Source organism: Aegilops tauschii, chromosome 2, assembly GCF_002575655.3.
Source record: "Aegilops tauschii subsp. strangulata cultivar AL8/78 chromosome 2, Aet v6.0, whole genome shotgun sequence".
Classification (NCBI taxonomy): Eukaryota; Viridiplantae; Streptophyta; class Magnoliopsida; order Poales; family Poaceae; genus Aegilops; species Aegilops tauschii.
Window position 1 is genome coordinate 636,479,005 of NC_053036.3, and position 16,239 is coordinate 636,495,243.

A 16,239-nucleotide genomic window follows, 5' to 3' on the forward strand; every position below is an offset into this window, starting at 1 on the left:
GTCTAAGGAGAAGATACTTGACATTGGAAAAGCTCTAGCAAACGAACGACACAATCTTTGAGCTATGCTTAGGATTGGGTCTTGTCCATCACATCATTCTCCTAATGATGTGATCCCGTTATCAATGACATCCAATGTCCATAGTCAGGAAACCATGACTATCTGTTGATCAACGAGCTAGTCAACTAGAGGCTTACTAGGGACACGTTGTGGTCTATGTATTCACACATGTATTACGATTTCCGGATAACACAATTATAGCATGAACAATAGACAATTATCATGAACAAAGAAATATAATAATAACCATTTATTATTGCCTCTAGGGCATATTTCCAACACACTCCCCCTTGGGTAATTATCCGTATATCCATGCCTCAAAACTCCGAAAAACCCAGTGGGAAAAAATATGGAGAAAGAGCACACAGTATACGTTGTTGTATTGCACGAATTGCCTCGTCAAAAACCTCGTGTGAGAAACATCAGGAAAACTCACTCAAGGGAAAAAGAGTACAATCCACTCAACCATCAAGTTGAGTACTCGATCACCAGGATCGAGATTTTAACGACGAATTTGTGAAGTTTCTCCCCCTGAACCTTGCATCTCTCTAAGTCTCATCATACCGATTCCACGCACACACCTCTCCAAGGTTGATGCCGGTAATGATTTAGTGAACATATCAGCAAGATTGTCACAGGACTTAGTATGCAAAACTCTCACCTCGTTCAACTGTTGCAGCTCATGTGCATAGAAGAACTTGGGACTAATATGCTTTGTGAGGTTACTCTTCACATAACCCATCTGGACTTGTGTAAAACAAGCAGCATTATCTTCATAGATAATGGTAGGGGTTTGTACGGTGTTCAGCCCACATGTTTGCTGAATGTGGCCGATCATCCGCCGAAGCGATACACACTCTTTTGACGCTTCGAATAGTGCCATGATTTCCGAGTGGTTCGTGGAAGTCGACACAAGTGTTTGCTTGGACGATTTCCAGGAAAACGCAGTTCCACCACAAAGGAAAACATATCCAGTCTGCGATTTGCAATCATGCGGGTCCGATAGGTACCCAGCATCGGCATAGCATATAATAGATAGGTCTTGATTTCTTTTATAAAACAGGCCAAGATCTTTGGTCCCTTGCAGGTAACGGAAGACGTCCTTGACACCTTTCCAATGCCTCTTGGTAGGTTCAGAACTGTACCGAGCAAGCAAACTGACGGCGAACGCAATGTCTGGCCGTGTACAATTTGCGAGGTACATGAGTGCTCCAACTGCACTCAGGTAAGGAACCTCTGGTCCCAAAGTTTCCTCCCCCTCTTCCTTTGGCCTGAACGGGTCCTTGTCTGGCTGTAAAGATCTTCCGACCATCGGGGTCTTAGAAGGATATGCCTTATCAAATCCAAATCTCTCCAACACCTTCTGGGTGTAGGCCGACTGGTGCACTAGAATCCCATCAGGGGAATGTTCAAGTTGCAGACCTAGACAGAACTTGGTTTTACCCAAATCCTTCATCTCGAATTCCGACATCAGGTAGGAACTCGCTTCCTCAATATCCTCAGGCGTACCGATTATGTTTAAATCGTCCACGTACACCGAGATTATACAGAATCCATCTTGGGATCGTCGTATAAAAACACATGGGCAATCTTTATTGCTCGTGTAGCCCTTCTCATGAAGGAAATCACTTAAGCGATTGTACCACATTCTATCAGACTGTCTGAGTCCGTACAGTGCCTTTTGAAGTTGAACACTGTATAGACCTCTGTTTGCTCTATCATGGTTCGGAACAGGGATACCTTCTGGAACCTTCATGTATATGTTCGAATCCAAGTTACCATACAGGTAAGCAGTGACAACATCCATTAGTTTCATTTTCAAGCCCATGTTTACTGCCATCGAGATCAAGTATCTAAAGGTAACTCCATCCATGACCGGGGAATAAGTCTCCTCAAAATCGACACCTGGTCGTTGAGTGAACCCTTGAGCGACGAGCCTTGCTTTGTACCGTACTACCTTATTATTTTCATCTCTCTTTCGAACAAAAACCCACCTATGGCCAACAGGGCGAATGTGGGGAGGAGTTCGACAAACTGGTCCGAACACCTTCCTTTTGTTGAGAGATAATAATTTGGCAGTAATTGCGTGCTGCCAATCTTTCCAATCCGACCTTTTCTTGCAATCAGCGAGCGTGTTAGGCTCAGGGTCAAGATCTATGATTGAGGCAATTTTCGTAGCAAAGTTAATGTCGACAATCACCGTTGCTCGGTTCAGGGACTCCCCCGTATAAATATAATTTATGGCCATTTCGTCATGGAGTGCATCTGGCGCTAACACTTGCTCTACCAAATTTCCCATTATGGGAGCAAGGTCCTTTAGATTTCCCGCGCCGACGTGTGCGCACACATCTCCGCTGGGTGTTTCCCCTATGGGAAAGTTTAAGTCCGGAATTTCGTGCACTGAATTTTTCATACTTGTGCCAGGCGACTGGCTCCCTGTTTCACTTTGGGGTACTTTGGCGACAGGCTGTAATAAATCTCTCTTATCCTTTTTCGTCGGGCGTCCCCGAGTACTTGGGATTTGAGAAGCTGGATCTCTCGTTCTTTTAGGCCTTTGGACGGGAGCGGGTATACCATCATTTTTCTTCGGTATTTCAACCCTTTCCGGTGCATTGCGCGCGTGCACATGCGATTTTGTTACAGTCTTTAAGTCACTAAAGTGGTCAGGCAGTTGATTTGCTAATGACTGCAAATCTATTATCTTTTGGACTTCTCTCTCAGTCTCAGCAGTGCGCGGGTCATGAGCGTGGATTCCCGTGGCTTGCGACGTGATTTCTCGACTTTTAGCATCAATGGGTTGATTCTCTCCCCCAAAAGTCGGGAAAAAAATCCTCGTCAAAAATGCAATCAGCAAAATGAGCCGTGTGACAGTCACCTGTCATGGGGTCCAGATACCTGATTATGGACACAGTCTCATAACCAACGTATATCCCCGACTTACGGAGCGGGCCCATCGCCGATCGCTGAGGTGGTGGTATTGGTACATATACCTGGCAACTGAACCTACGAAGGTGGGAAATTTTCGGTGCCGACCCTTGCGCAAGCTGAACAGGAGAGTGGATGTTGTAGGCCGACGGTCGAAAGTTGATGAGATTGGCCGCACTGCGTGGCCCCAACATGTAGTTGGTAAATTACAACCCTGAAGGAGCGGTCGGGCAATGAATTTAATTCTTTTAATCAATGCCTCGGCAAGTCCATTTTGTGTATGAACATGCGGTACCGAGTGCTCAACTTTGATTCCCATTGCCATGCAATAATCATCGAACGCCTTTGAAGTAAATTCTCCGGCGTTGTCCATTCGAATAGACTTTATACGATAATCAGGGAAATTATTCCTCATTTGTATGATCTGAGAGATCAGCTTTGCAAAGGCATGGTTCCGTGTTGACAGCAGGCAAACATTGGACCATTTAGAGGAAGCATCAATGAGCACCATGAAGTACCGAAACGGCCCCGTGAGGGGCTGAATTGGACCGCATATGTCCCCTTGGATACGCTCCAAGAACGCGAGGATTTCATCCCTCACCTTGAGGGGCGATGGCCTAATGACTAACTTCCCCTTAGCGCATGCGGAGCACACGAAATCATCGGGATTCGGGAAGTTCTTCACGTTAACATTATGACCATGTGAGTTGTTTATTATATTTCTCATCATCCTAAGTCTGGGGTGGCCTAACCTATCGTGCCAGAGGCAGAAGAGTTCAGAGCTTCTAAAAACGGTCTTGAGGGTAGTGTACACAGGCGGTGCTACTATTTTAGTGTAGTATAGCCCTGTGTCGAACGAAGGAAGCCTTTCGATAACATGTTTACCATTTGCATCCCGCTTTGTGATAAGTAGGCACTCCTTGCCGTTCTCATCATCGGTCTCAGCATGAAAACCATTGGCGCGGATGTCTCTAAAGCTCAAAAGAGTACGAGTCGACTCCGGGTACAACAACGCATCATTAATGATCAAAGTTGTTCCCATAGGAAGTATAATAGTGGCTCGTCCGGAGCCAACTATGTGCGAACCGCAGCCGGCGATTGTCATAATACTTCCCGGAGATTTTTTAATAGACTCAAAGTACTTAGTTTCTCGTAAATGGTATGTGTAGTTGCGCTATCGGCAAGGCACGTTTCCTCCATTCGGGCGCCACACACGTTCTAAAATATGACATATAATTAATGTAATGAGGAAGACGCTGCATTAATAATAAATGCACACATTCCAGAACATAACATACTATCATGTATAAATAATGGAATAAATGAATAAATGTCATCCAATCGCCAAAGTAAAGAATAAGTTTATGCTCTCATAGAGCTTACAACCAAATCGAATTTATTCCAATTTATTGTATCAAATCACGGAATCATGATAACGAAAGAGGTATGCTAAGTAGACTCGGTGAAGAAGCCATTGACCTCAGCCGCAATCTCCATACTAGTGAGCTGATCCTCCTTAGAAATCATCTTGGAGGCAGCATCAACATCTAGTTGCGGCACCACCGAGGCGACCACGTGGTCAACCTCCATGGCAACGTTGGCGTCACTAGAGACCGCCAAAGCCGCCGCGATGGGCACCACGGTGGTCGCCGCGATGGGCGCAGCAGGGGGCGTAGAGATCATCACGGGTGCCGCCATGGGCGCCGGTGGTGCTCCCTCCTGAACCAAGGCGAGGTGCGTCTCACGCGCCTTCCGAGCCTTATATGCATCAACGACCTCCTGTGGTGCGCGGCACTGGCGGGAGAAATGCTCCATCGAGCCACACCGAAAGCAGTCCTGAGGCCTCTGCCCCCCGTGCCCGGCTTTTGCTGCTTAGCCGGGGCGAAGGGCTGAGGGCCCTTCTTCTTGCCCTTGCGGCTCCTCTTCTTCTGTTGAGGCTTGCGGACTTTGAGAGCGTTCACCTCCTGACGAGAACTTCCCCCAAGTGGTTGCGCGACAAAGTTCTTTTTCAGAACCTCGTTCTGCGCCTCTGCCACCTGGAGGACGTCAATCAACTCTGAATACCTCGTGTAGTTGCCCTGGCGGTAGTTCCGTGCGGACAGGACCGCGTCAGGGTGGAAAGTGGATAGGGTTTTCTCAATCTTCTAGGTGTCGGTAATCTCAGTACCACACAACGGAAGAGTCGTACAAATCCGGTGCAGAGCCGAATTGTACTCCCCAACCGTCTTGAAGTCCGCAAACCTTAGACGGATCCACTCTGCCTCTGCACATGGCTTCACAGTGTACTTCAGCCGCTCAAACCGCTGCTTAAGAGCGGTCCAAAGGCCAGAAGCACTCCGCTCAGCCATATACTCGTCTTTCAGAGTAGGTGACAGGTGATGACGGAGAAAATGCAGAGCCTGCGGATTCTCAGTTTCGAACTTGGGATCAGTGGGGGCCAGTGGGGTCCCCTTACCGATCGCCCTCAGGAGGGTTTTGCCCTGGAGAAAGATCTCACAGTCCGAGGCCCATGACAGGTAGTTCATCCCCGTCTGGGCCAACTCAGCAAACTCCTTGTTGACAATTCCGGCCATCTGCAATTTATGCAAAAATCATGAGATCACAGCAGGTAATCTTTTGCACAAATGCGATGTTGATAAACTTATTCAATAAAAATGACGTTCCATTATTTAAAACATGTTCTTATATGACTTACTAAATGATTAAGAGTGCTAAACAATTAATCTACAGTAGTAAAATCATACAGTAAAAACATGTTTACAAAATATAGCATGTTAAGCGCATATCGTACGTGAAAAATAGCCCAAAAATTGAATTCCCGAGGCATTTTAAAGCCCAAAAACGTATATTTCAGCGAAACAGGCAGTTCCAGGGGCTTCTACGCGAAATATTACTGCAGTAATAAAACTCGCGTAAACGCAGGAAACTACAGGGGCTAAAGCGCAATTTTTCACGCTACAGCCAGCGCCACCCCTTTTTTTTATGGAAGGATCCCTACGGCCGCAGCCCATCCGGGCCAAGTAGCCAGCGGGCCGGCCCAGGAGCTATGCTGCCTTCCCGCAGCGACGCTAGGGTTTCCCCTAGCGCCCACAACGTGGGTGCGGCGGCGGCCTGCGGCTAGCCAGCTCGCGCGGCGGGGGCTGGCGCCACCCGACGGCGTCATCTGGACGCGGTGGTGGCAGTGGCGACCGACGGCGGCGCGGCAACAGGGCGCGCGGGTGCGCGTTGGGCCCGAGCACGAGTCCTGGCGACGGCAGCTCGAGCCCCGACGACGACGGCTGGCCGTGCACGGGCTCGGCCGAGGCGACGACCAGCGCGACTGCGGCGGCCACGCCACGCGACGGCGACGACCGCGGCTGCGGCGGCCACGGCCACACAACGCGGCGTCGGCAGCTACGCGCGGGTGGCGGCCATCGAGGCGGGCTGCGCGCAAGCACGCGCCAGCAGGGCGCGGCGGCGACGAGCTGGCCACCGGGACGGCGGCGGCGGCGTGCGCGACCAGCGGGTTTGCGGCCGGCAGATGGCTACGGCGCGTGGCCTGCAGGGCCAGGGCGACGCCGTTGATGGCTTGGCACGGCGTCATCTGGACGCCGGGCTCGGGATGCGGATCTTCGTCGCGTTCGTCCGGAACTCTGACGGCGCATGGCACATCTGGTGCTTTTGCGGCGGTACCGCAACCATTTGGGTCACGATCTGTACCGACTCCCTATAATGCAGTCAACAAGTTTTTCTTGATCCAAGAACATCGACATTGGTCGGCGACGTATTCGTCCGCTCGGTTCTTGGGAGGAAAATCCACACCATAGATAGATTAAATCCAAAAATAAACTAACCGCAAAAACGGAATCGCGGTAACGAGAGGAATCCATTTTTGCAAAAAGGGGGATCGGATCTTATACCTCCGCGGGATCGACGAAAGCCTGCGTGATGCAGGGTTGACGGAGAGTTGATGGAGCGAAGCGTGCTGATAACGTGTTCCACAACTCCGCCGGCGAGTCTGGTCCAAGGTTGCGGAGCGAGAGCGAGCGTCGTAGACGAAGTAGTCGAACACGCGAAAGTAAATGACACAGAGAAGTATGAAGGAGACCAGTTTTATTAATCAATGATCAGGGGTTACAATGATTGCTCCTGTACAGGGTCAAAAGATAAGTACCTACTTAAGGTAAAGCGTGGAACCGGGAGGGGCTGTCCCGAGCGCTTCGTGCGCTAGCCGCCGCCACCCTCGTGGTGGGCCGGTTTCCCAACAGGTAGGACGTACGGGTCGGTCGGCCACCCTCCACCCTGCGCTACCACTACCTCCCGTATCCCCTCCTGCGCCACCCTCCACCCTCCTGTCTCTCGCTCGATTCCGCCGAACGGGGTCGGCCGAGCGCGCTAGGGTTCCTCACCCCGCTGCCCGCTCCTCTCCGACGAGCGAGGGCCTCCTCCGACCCCTGCAGCAGCTGGCGAGCGCGGCCCCGATGCACGCGTCCACCCCGCCGGCCCCTGCCGTCCCCCGCCCCTGGTCACCCCAGCAGCAGCCACCGAACCAACGGCGGACGCTGCCGTGACCCTCGTCGCCACCTCCCGCTGTCTCTTCCCGCGCGCGGCCGGCGGTTGCTCTCCTTCGACCGCGGCCTGGGGTGAGCCTCTCTTCCTTACCTCTATGTTCCTTGTTCATCTCTCTATCCCGTGTTCCTCTCTTGTCCATGCTGCTAGTTACATGGATCAGTGGATCTTGGATAGATGGATGTATGTTGATGTTAGGTACTACTAGCTTCTGGTTTCCGAATCTAGACATAGATATACCAGCACAAGTTTCGAGATTTCCTTTTTCTGCTTACATCATTGTCGCCTGCTGCTTCTACCGATTTAGCTTAAGAATAACGGCGGGCAGATCTCAAAGTTTGATGTCACTGTTACGTTTTCTTTATGGATGATGCCTTTAGTTGCTGTTAAGCTTCAGTTATGTTTTCATACCAGCAGAATAAGATGAGCTGTTGCGCTGGTTGCTTGATTGGTGTTCTCATTGATGAATTTTAACAGGTCTCTACCAAGGAGGTGTATGGAAGGTTAGGGTAGAACTGCCCGATGCGTATCCTTACAGGTCTTCGTTGATTGCTTTTGTTAATAAGATATATCACCTGAATGTCGATGAACTGTGAGTATTCTCGTATTCAGTATTCATGCTCAGTCGATCCAAAACTATGATACTATAACTTTCTATTTCCTAACCACTTGTGGATGAATGGAAATTGTAGGTCTGGTTCCGTCTGCTTGGATGTCATTAACCAGACATGGAGCCCAATGTTTGGTAAACTTTAATCTCCCTATTTCATTGTTTTTTAGACTGCCATGCTAATTAGCTTCCTTACATTCTCTGTATAAACAGAGAGAGCTCTACGGATGTTGTTACGACAATCTTCTAACCTTGCAACTATATAACATATATTTTTACAGATCTTGTCAATGTGTTTGAAGTCTTCCTTCCACAACTTTTGTTATATCCAAATCCTTCTGATCCATTGAACGGAGAAGCTGCTGCGCTCTTGATGCGTGATCGCCCTGCTTATGAGCAAAAAGTGAAAGGTGATTATATTAATTTAACACACATCTATAGTCATTTTTTTATCCATTGGATTATCTTTAGGCTCCTTCCAAACTAGTATAAACAGGGAATTCATCTCTTTCATAGACATGGTGGCCTTGCACCCTGACTTGTCTTCTTAGCTTACAATGCCGAGTTCATCTAGACAATAACCAATCGTAATTCATAATTAATAAATGTGTGTGTTGCACTCGGACTTGTTGTATGGATGTGGCGGCTTGCTTTATACATAAAGGGGTGCGAAAGCCTGTATTTAGTAACTAATAAATGCGTGTGTTGCACTCGGACTTGTTGTATGGACGTGGCGGCTTGCTTTATACATAAAGCAGCGCGAAAGCCAGTATTTAGTAACTAATAAATGCATGTTAGAGACCTCTTTTGGATAGGTTATAGCTAAGAAGCATCCAAAGAATGTTGGTTTGTTGCAGGTGTTCTTTTGGGCGTTCAGTTATATGTTCTATATAGCAATCTAAATTTACCTGATAGGTTACATAATTATGTATGTAGTCTGAGTAGGCTTCAGACCCATAAGCGCATAGCGTAAGTTTTAATCTGTTGCTTGCTGCCTGGTTACCATAGATTGGCTGCAGTAGCCAGTAGGTTAAATTTATGTGGTTCAAGGAGATGTTTGGGTAGCTATAACTTGTGTACTAGATGGTTTGCTTGATGGATGGAGGAGTGGTGCTAGTTGCTTGCTAGATGGATGGATGAATGGTGCGAGGTATGTAGACATCTTTGTCACTGTGAAGGGCCAATGCTACTGTAAAGGGCAGTAGTAATTCGTTCTCTTTTTGCGGCTGTTTGGTGCTAATTCCCTACTGTCAAGGGTAGTAGTAATTGGTTCCCTTTTGCTGCTGCTTGGTGCCAATTTGCTACTGTGAATAGATGGATATACGTGTGTACGTGCTAATGCAATGTCCTTGGGGGCGTTGCTGGCTGTCCGGCGATAATACCCATTAGCTTTTAACTTGGAAGGATCGGAGTGCTGATTGGACATAATGTTGTAATATTACTTTGAATTCTGAAATAAATTAGACAATCTGAAAACTGTGGTATCTTATATCTTCATGCTAAAATACTTTAGTTTTTTAATACTTTAGTTTTCTGGTACTTTACTATCAAACACAGCCTTAGAGATACTTAGCATTCTGAACGAACCCCCAGCATGTTTTTACAGTTAGTAATGTTATTACATCTGTCTGTACTGTTGATGGTTACTACTTTTAGTATCAGCCATCTGAAGGTGCATATTTAGATAGTTTTGTTTTGCACTTGATTGCTGGGTCCCTAGGATCCTCCAACTATGGTACATGGTTTAACTGGTTCTCTCTCTGTGTGTGTGTGTGTGTGTGTGTGTGTTTTGTGATCCCTTTTCTATAGCTAGACATGCAGGTCAGTGTTTGTGTTTGTGTGCAGAAGCTCAGGAGGGACAAAGAAGGAGGTTGTTGGGAGATGATGGAGGCGAGTGCATCATAACAGCGCTGCCCTGTTTCTCTTTGATGTCAACGACTCGGCTTAGGGCGCTCGTTTATACCAATGTTGCAGGGTATGTTTTTCTTCTTTCCTATAATTTCCTTTATTTATTAAAGCCACTCTGTTCTAAGCATTGTGAAGTAGAAAGCATGATTCCAGTTTACTTTATTTTTCTGTTTAGTGTAAGCAATATAATCTGATGTATTTGAGTACTATCTAATTCTTTTTCATGCCATATTACTGCTAATTCAGGCACGGTAATTGGTAGTATATGTGCTATTTGTTTAGATCTGTTTTATTCTATCCATGGCTTATTGTTTGTCGAGAACCTTGGATTTGTAATGAAGTTTGCTGGTTGTTGATGTGCAGCTGACTATCCATTTACAAATGCAGTGCGCCGTTCAAGTGAAGGAGGGAGGATAATGTGAAGCCGAACGCGAACGCAGGTGCGGTGCCTGGGAAGAGAAAGAAGTTTAACTCTCTTCTTATTTTGTTATGTCGCAATAGGCCAGCCCAAGATTTCCAAGTGTTTCATGGTCTCTTCTTATTTTGAGCCTATGCATGTCTGTTCATAACAACAATGATTTTGATCAGCAGCGTGCTTGCTCGTAAAAATTACAAGAAATTGGTAGCATCATGTTCTGTTTCATTAAAGGGAGGTGAAACAACAACACCAATGACTCCAAGGATCACAAGTTCCTATTTGCAATTGGTGCTAAATGCAATGGCTTGGCAAAATAAGTTACTGTGTTAATTAATGTTTGGTTTTTCTTTTTTCTTTTTCATCTGAATAGCATTGCCGTAGATATCCATTTTAGATAACATGTTTGAAAATTTGAAATTTTCCCAGCTACTCTATAGTGACAACATAATTTTTTGTTAAGTGGTTTTAAGGGTTAATTCTTTTTCTGAAAGTTATCCTTTATCTAGACTAAATGGTTGTCTTCTGAGATGAAACAATGTGTTTACTGTACCAAGAAGGGGATGTATGCATTGTTTCTATATCCAAATTAGCCAAATTGTAATTTCTTATGTGGAGGCTCTTTGCAATACATCTTGGGGCAACGTGCAAAATCTATGCTGGACTTATGAGTCGGTGTGGCAAAGCGTGCATGTTGCTTCTAGTTTTATTGTTAACCATGCTATGGTCCAAACTCCTTTTTATTCTGCTCATATGATATTGCTCATCTTTTGTTTTTTGTCCCGATGCCTCATGTATTTACAATAGAAATGTTCTAAATTTAGTGCTTCTTGAACATGGCTAGGGCAATGGATAAAATCTAGATGCTAAGTTGACTTTTTTCCTGCAGATTTGCTTATCGTGAAGACGCTTGCAAGGATGCAGCGGGAGCAGATCATTTGGAGAGATAGGATGCCATAGTTTGGTCTTTCTATGCATTTTGGCTTGCTTGTAACTGTGTTTGCACTAGCTGGGAATAAGTGACTTGGCAAGAACTGTAGGCGTCTGGATATGCTCTAATGCTCCTAGTTTAATATATGGATTTGTAATGCATAAAATGGAATTTGGGGATTTTATTTTTTAATTCGTAATTAGTTAGTAGTAGCGTGGGGAAAAACCGCACGCTACTAGTAGCGTGTGTTACTATAGAACCACTACTACTATTTTAGTAGTAGCGTGGGTTTACCCGCGCTACTACTAACTTTTAGCTGTAGCACGATAGTAGTAGCGCGACAGTTTTCCAGCGCTACTAGTAGCCTTTTTCCTAGTAGTGTTAATTATGTGAGCATCTCAACATGTTAATCCGGAAGTTTTGGTGGGGCTCAAAGGAAGGAAAACGCAAACCTCATTGGGTCTCTTGGGAGACCATGATACAACCCAAGGGCATGGGTGGTCTTGGTTTCAAAGATTTTGAGCTTTTTCAACTTGGCCATGTTGGCCAAGCAAGCGTGGCGTCTACTGCAGGATCCCAACTCTCTCAATGCCGGGATACTAAAGAGCATATATTATCCAACAACTGACATTCTGCAAGCTACACTAGGAGGGCATTCGAGCCAAATCTGGAGATCCATAATCGAAGGTCGTGATGTTCTCAAGCAGGGTTTGATCAGGCGTGTTGGAAACGGTGCAACCACCAATATATGGACGGATAATTGGCTCCCAAGGAATGAAATGCTTCGGCCCTATGGGTGTATATCTGCAAATCCACCACAGCTTGTCTCAGAATTGATAGACGCAACCTCGGCTAGCTGGAATAGACAAAGGGTGAGCGAGGTTTTCATGCCAATGGATGCTAAGATCATATTGGGCATTCCTCTTTGCACACGCAACATAGATGACTTTTGGTGCTAGAACTTTGAGAACAATGGCTCTTTCTCAGTAAAGTCCGCGTACAGAATGCTGGTCGCAACCAAGCAACGCTGCGAGGCATGGCTTGAGGGTTTGCGAGGAACGTCAACTTTAAATGCAGAGGAGGGGGTGTGGAAGAAACTTTGGAACACCGAGGTACCAGGCAAAGTTCGAATGTTCTTGTGGAGGCTATCGAAACACTCGCTACCCACTGAGGATGTGCGGGCCCGTCGCCATATGTCGACTACTAGCACTTGTGGCTTATGCAGAATGCCGGACTCGTGGAAACACTCCCTCTTGCAGTGCACAATGTCTAGGTGCATATGGGCGCTGGTGGATGAGGATCTCGCACATAAAATGTTGGCGCTCGAAGAATCAAAAGCGAAGCAATGGCTTTTTGCACTGATGGAGTCCCTTACACATGATCAGTTTGCCCTCCTACCAGTAACTCTATGGTCGATATGGTATGCGAGGCGTAAGGCGGTCCACGAGGGAATTTTCCAGAGTCCTCAAGCAGTTCAGAATTTCATCAGAAGATACTGTGATGAGCTTAACATGATCAGGCCAAAGGTGGTGCGTGCGGTGGTATATATCTCTGGTCCGACAGTGCCGCAGCAACCTAAAGCACCTCCGATGGGCTATGCGAAGATACATGTTGATGCTGCAGTCAGGCCAGAGGGTGCCGTAGCGGTATGCCGTGACTCCAGCGGCAATTATTTGGGGAGCTCTGCTCTCGTGGTTGAAGGCGTTGATGACCCAACATCACTGGAAGCGATGGCTTGCAGGGAGGCAATTTCTTTGGCAGAGGATCTTCTCCTTAACAATCTTGTAATTGCCTCGGATTGCAAGCAAGTCGTCTCGGATATTACAACAGGCAGCAAGGGGCAATATGGTGCAATAGTGATAGAGATCAATCTCCAAGCTACTCAATTTCAATGTATTTTTTCTTTGAGTATCGTGCTGTGAATTATGAAGCACATAATTTAGCCAGATTCTCTCTTAGAAGGGGTCCAGGGCGCCATTTGTTGCTTGGCCAATCCCATGACCTAGCTTGTATCCCACTATCTCTGGACTTTGAGTAATAAAACTGGCTTAATTCTCAAAAAAAAAAGTAACCGAAGAATAGCAAACGCGGTTATGGCCAGGTCAGGGCGCCCGCACAAAACCTAACCCAAGCCTCAGGCAATCCGCAACTGCGCACTGCGATGGCCATGCCGCGGCGGCGGCGGATACTCGTCGCGTCTCTCCTGACTGGATGCCCCAAGTCCGCCGCCGGCACCGAACAGGAGCCAGCGACCGACGACGACGGAGCCGCGATCGCGCCCGAGGTCGCCGGGGAACCTGCAGCGAAGCGGACGCGCAGCCGCCGCGCGCTTGACGGCTTCCCGGAAGAGATCCTCGTGTGGGAGATCTTCGTCCGCCTTCCGGCCATGGATATCCTCCGCTGCCGCGCGGTCTGCCGCTCCTGGCGCGGCCTCGCCTCCGGCCCCGACTTCCTCCTCGCACACCGTCGGTGCCAGCCCTCGCTCCCCCTCGTCACAGTCAGTAAACGTACAGAGGCCGGCCTCCCAGTCTTGGACCTGGGCCGCAGCCGCTCTGTCCTCGGGTTCGACGACTATTTAGCTTCAAGCTGCACGCCTCCTGCGACGGCCTTCTTGTGCTCAGCCGATCTGACGGCCGCTTCAACCTCTGTAATCCGGCCACGCGCCAATGTGCTCCCCTCCCGGGCCTCACCGCCGCCGGCCACCGCCATATCAACATCGCGGCGCTCTACCTGCACGGCCCGTCGGGTGAGTACCGCGTCCTATACTGGAAAGACAAACATTTTAATGGCAGATACCATGTCAAAAAAACAGATCACTACATCCTTACGGTGGAGTGGAGGGGCTGGCCGAGATGCATTGGAGTTCCTTCAGATACCCTTGAGATGAAGAAAGCTATGTTGGCCGGGGACCAAATGAGACGTATTAATTTAGCCCCGCCCGTCGTGCTCCGCAGCTGCCTTCACTGGGCACCTGGTTGGCTTCCCTATGATGGCCCGTAGTGGTTTTCGACACGTTGGTCGAGTCATTTAGGACAATGAGCCTCCCGGCTGATGCTTCCGGCTTCTGCACTCATTTGTGCGACATGGAAGGTTCAATTGGCTTCAGTTGTTTTGACGATATGATGGGAGCCGTCAGAATCGGGGTGTTGGAGGACTATGAGAGGGAGGTATGGTCATTCAAGTACCATGTTAAATTCCAGGTGGAAAGATTGTTTCACCTTCATCACAATATGCAACATATCATTTTGTCCCACAAGGGAGATGTGCTGGTTTATAGTAAGTCTAGATGTCACATGTGCCACTGTGATAACACCGGCAAGTTACTGGAGGAGTTCCAATGGGAACCCGAGTCACATGGTTCCAATATTATTCGACACATGTTCAAAGAAAGTCTTGTCAAGCATGACTTCTTCTCGAGGCGAGGTGCTGCCTGGGGCGTTGGACAACCCGATTATTTGGAAAGACTCTAAAGATACCTTAACGTACCGGTGATTCAGGTTATTTATATGTTGCCTATCTCTAGTTACTTTTTTTTACTGGAATGATTAAATAGATGTATTTCTCTCTGCTTAGACAAGTCATGTTCCATACAATCTGAATTGTACAGACCTTTAACTCAACAATTTGCTGGTTACACAGGCAAGTGTCCACTAATAACTTCTATCTCAGTTTGTGTCCTAACATATTAATATTACATATATGGGAACATTTGGGTGCCCACACAGTAGATGCTTAAAATAAGTATAATACATCAAGATGAAAACAATCAGTTTGATGTCTCTGAGCTTATGAAGTAGTCAAATTGCTCAAATTTGACCCATCTAATTCGGGAAACTGGTGAATCAGTTGGGGCGTAGGTACACCCCAATGATTTTGGAATGTAAGATTTCATGTGTCATAAATGGAGAGAAAGATCAAAATTGCATGCTTCACATGACAAAAAAGAAACTCTAACCAAGGAATTTCAGATCTTGATTTGTCTTTGCATTTCGTGAAGTAATTCGTCTTTTGTGGTAACATGTAGGCCACTGGGGCATGGATATAACTTATCTGTTCTTTCTAAAAAAATAGAGTTGCTGCTTGATGGTAGAGAAAATATTGACCACCGGCTTGTTATGTTGTGTGACGGTCTCTATTGTGAGACTATTGTGAGATCACAGTTTAGTGCGGATATAATGTCGAAGCTTACATGTTTGGTGAAGTATTATATGTCGACTCAGCGGCTTTTAAGCTATTTTATTGATGTTTCAAATGCATTTTGAATTTATATGATTATGAGCAGGATATATTTCCATTTGTTACAGTTGAAAGTGGAAATCCTAAGCCTGCATTGATATTAGTTTAGTTTTTAGCTATAGATTAATCTCATATTATATAAATTATCGACGTTGGCTATCTCTGTTGTTTTAGGTGATGCCAGATCAACACATATGTTGATAAGGAGGACTTGGCTACAACGTGAAGATTGGCATGGCCACACGACATCAGCTGGACCAGGACATGACGACGGATGTGCTGCCGCAAAGATTCGGGCCCTACTGCTTCCATCTCTGTGTATGACCAATGGCTTTCTTCCACCTCTATGTCGTATCGTTGGAGAGTCACACGCATTTGTATGTGGGCCAACACCCTGTTTGATTTTTTCGTCAGCACTTTACGCACGTTAGCCCCTCAGAAGTCGGAACACTTTTTATACCTCTAAAAAAGTCAGAACACTGTTTGATTGTACGTGCAACTAGCAGTTGGATGGTCCATTATTCACTGTCATTTTCAGTCGTGTCATTAGCAACGGTAGTCCTATAGTTTTCCTCAATTCTAAGATCATTTAGATTCCTAACATTT

The 16,239-nt window shown here is 46.9% G+C and overlaps 2 protein-coding genes across 2 annotated transcripts; both read left to right on the forward strand.

Moving 5' to 3' along the window:
- The first annotated feature begins 6,586 nt into the window (after positions 1–6,586).
- On the forward strand, positions 6,587–8,766 carry LOC109734743 (ubiquitin-conjugating enzyme E2 4-like). Its single transcript, XM_045233699.2, has 4 exons — positions 6,587–6,653; positions 8,011–8,125; positions 8,226–8,278; positions 8,425–8,766. The coding sequence occupies exons 1-4, from the start codon at positions 6,587–6,589 to the stop codon at positions 8,628–8,630; spliced, it is 441 nt and encodes a 146-aa protein (XP_045089634.1). The 3' UTR covers positions 8,631–8,766.
- Positions 8,767–12,623: 3,857 nt separating this feature from the next.
- Positions 12,624–13,319, forward strand: LOC109734744 (uncharacterized). The gene has a single exon (XM_020293933.1). It carries the CDS (start codon positions 12,624–12,626, stop codon positions 13,317–13,319), a length of 696 nt encoding a protein of 231 aa, XP_020149522.1.
- Positions 13,320–16,239: the final 2,920 nt, after the last annotated feature.

Excerpts from the sequence above, each read along its gene's own strand:
- LOC109734743 (XM_045233699.2), top strand. The coding sequence starts at position 6,587 with ATGCGGATCTTCGTCGCGTTCGTCCGGAACTCTGACGGCGCATGGCAC. Across the intron at positions 8,126-8,225 it reads CACCTGAATGTCGATGAACT|GTCTGGTTCCGTCTGCTTGG; the intron begins GTGAGTATTCTC and ends TGGAAATTGTAG. Across the intron at positions 8,279-8,424 it reads GACATGGAGCCCAATGTTTG|ATCTTGTCAATGTGTTTGAA; the intron begins GTAAACTTTAAT and ends ATATTTTTACAG.
- LOC109734744 (XM_020293933.1), top strand. The coding sequence starts at position 12,624 with ATGCCGGACTCGTGGAAACACTCCCTCTTGCAGTGCACAATGTCTAGG.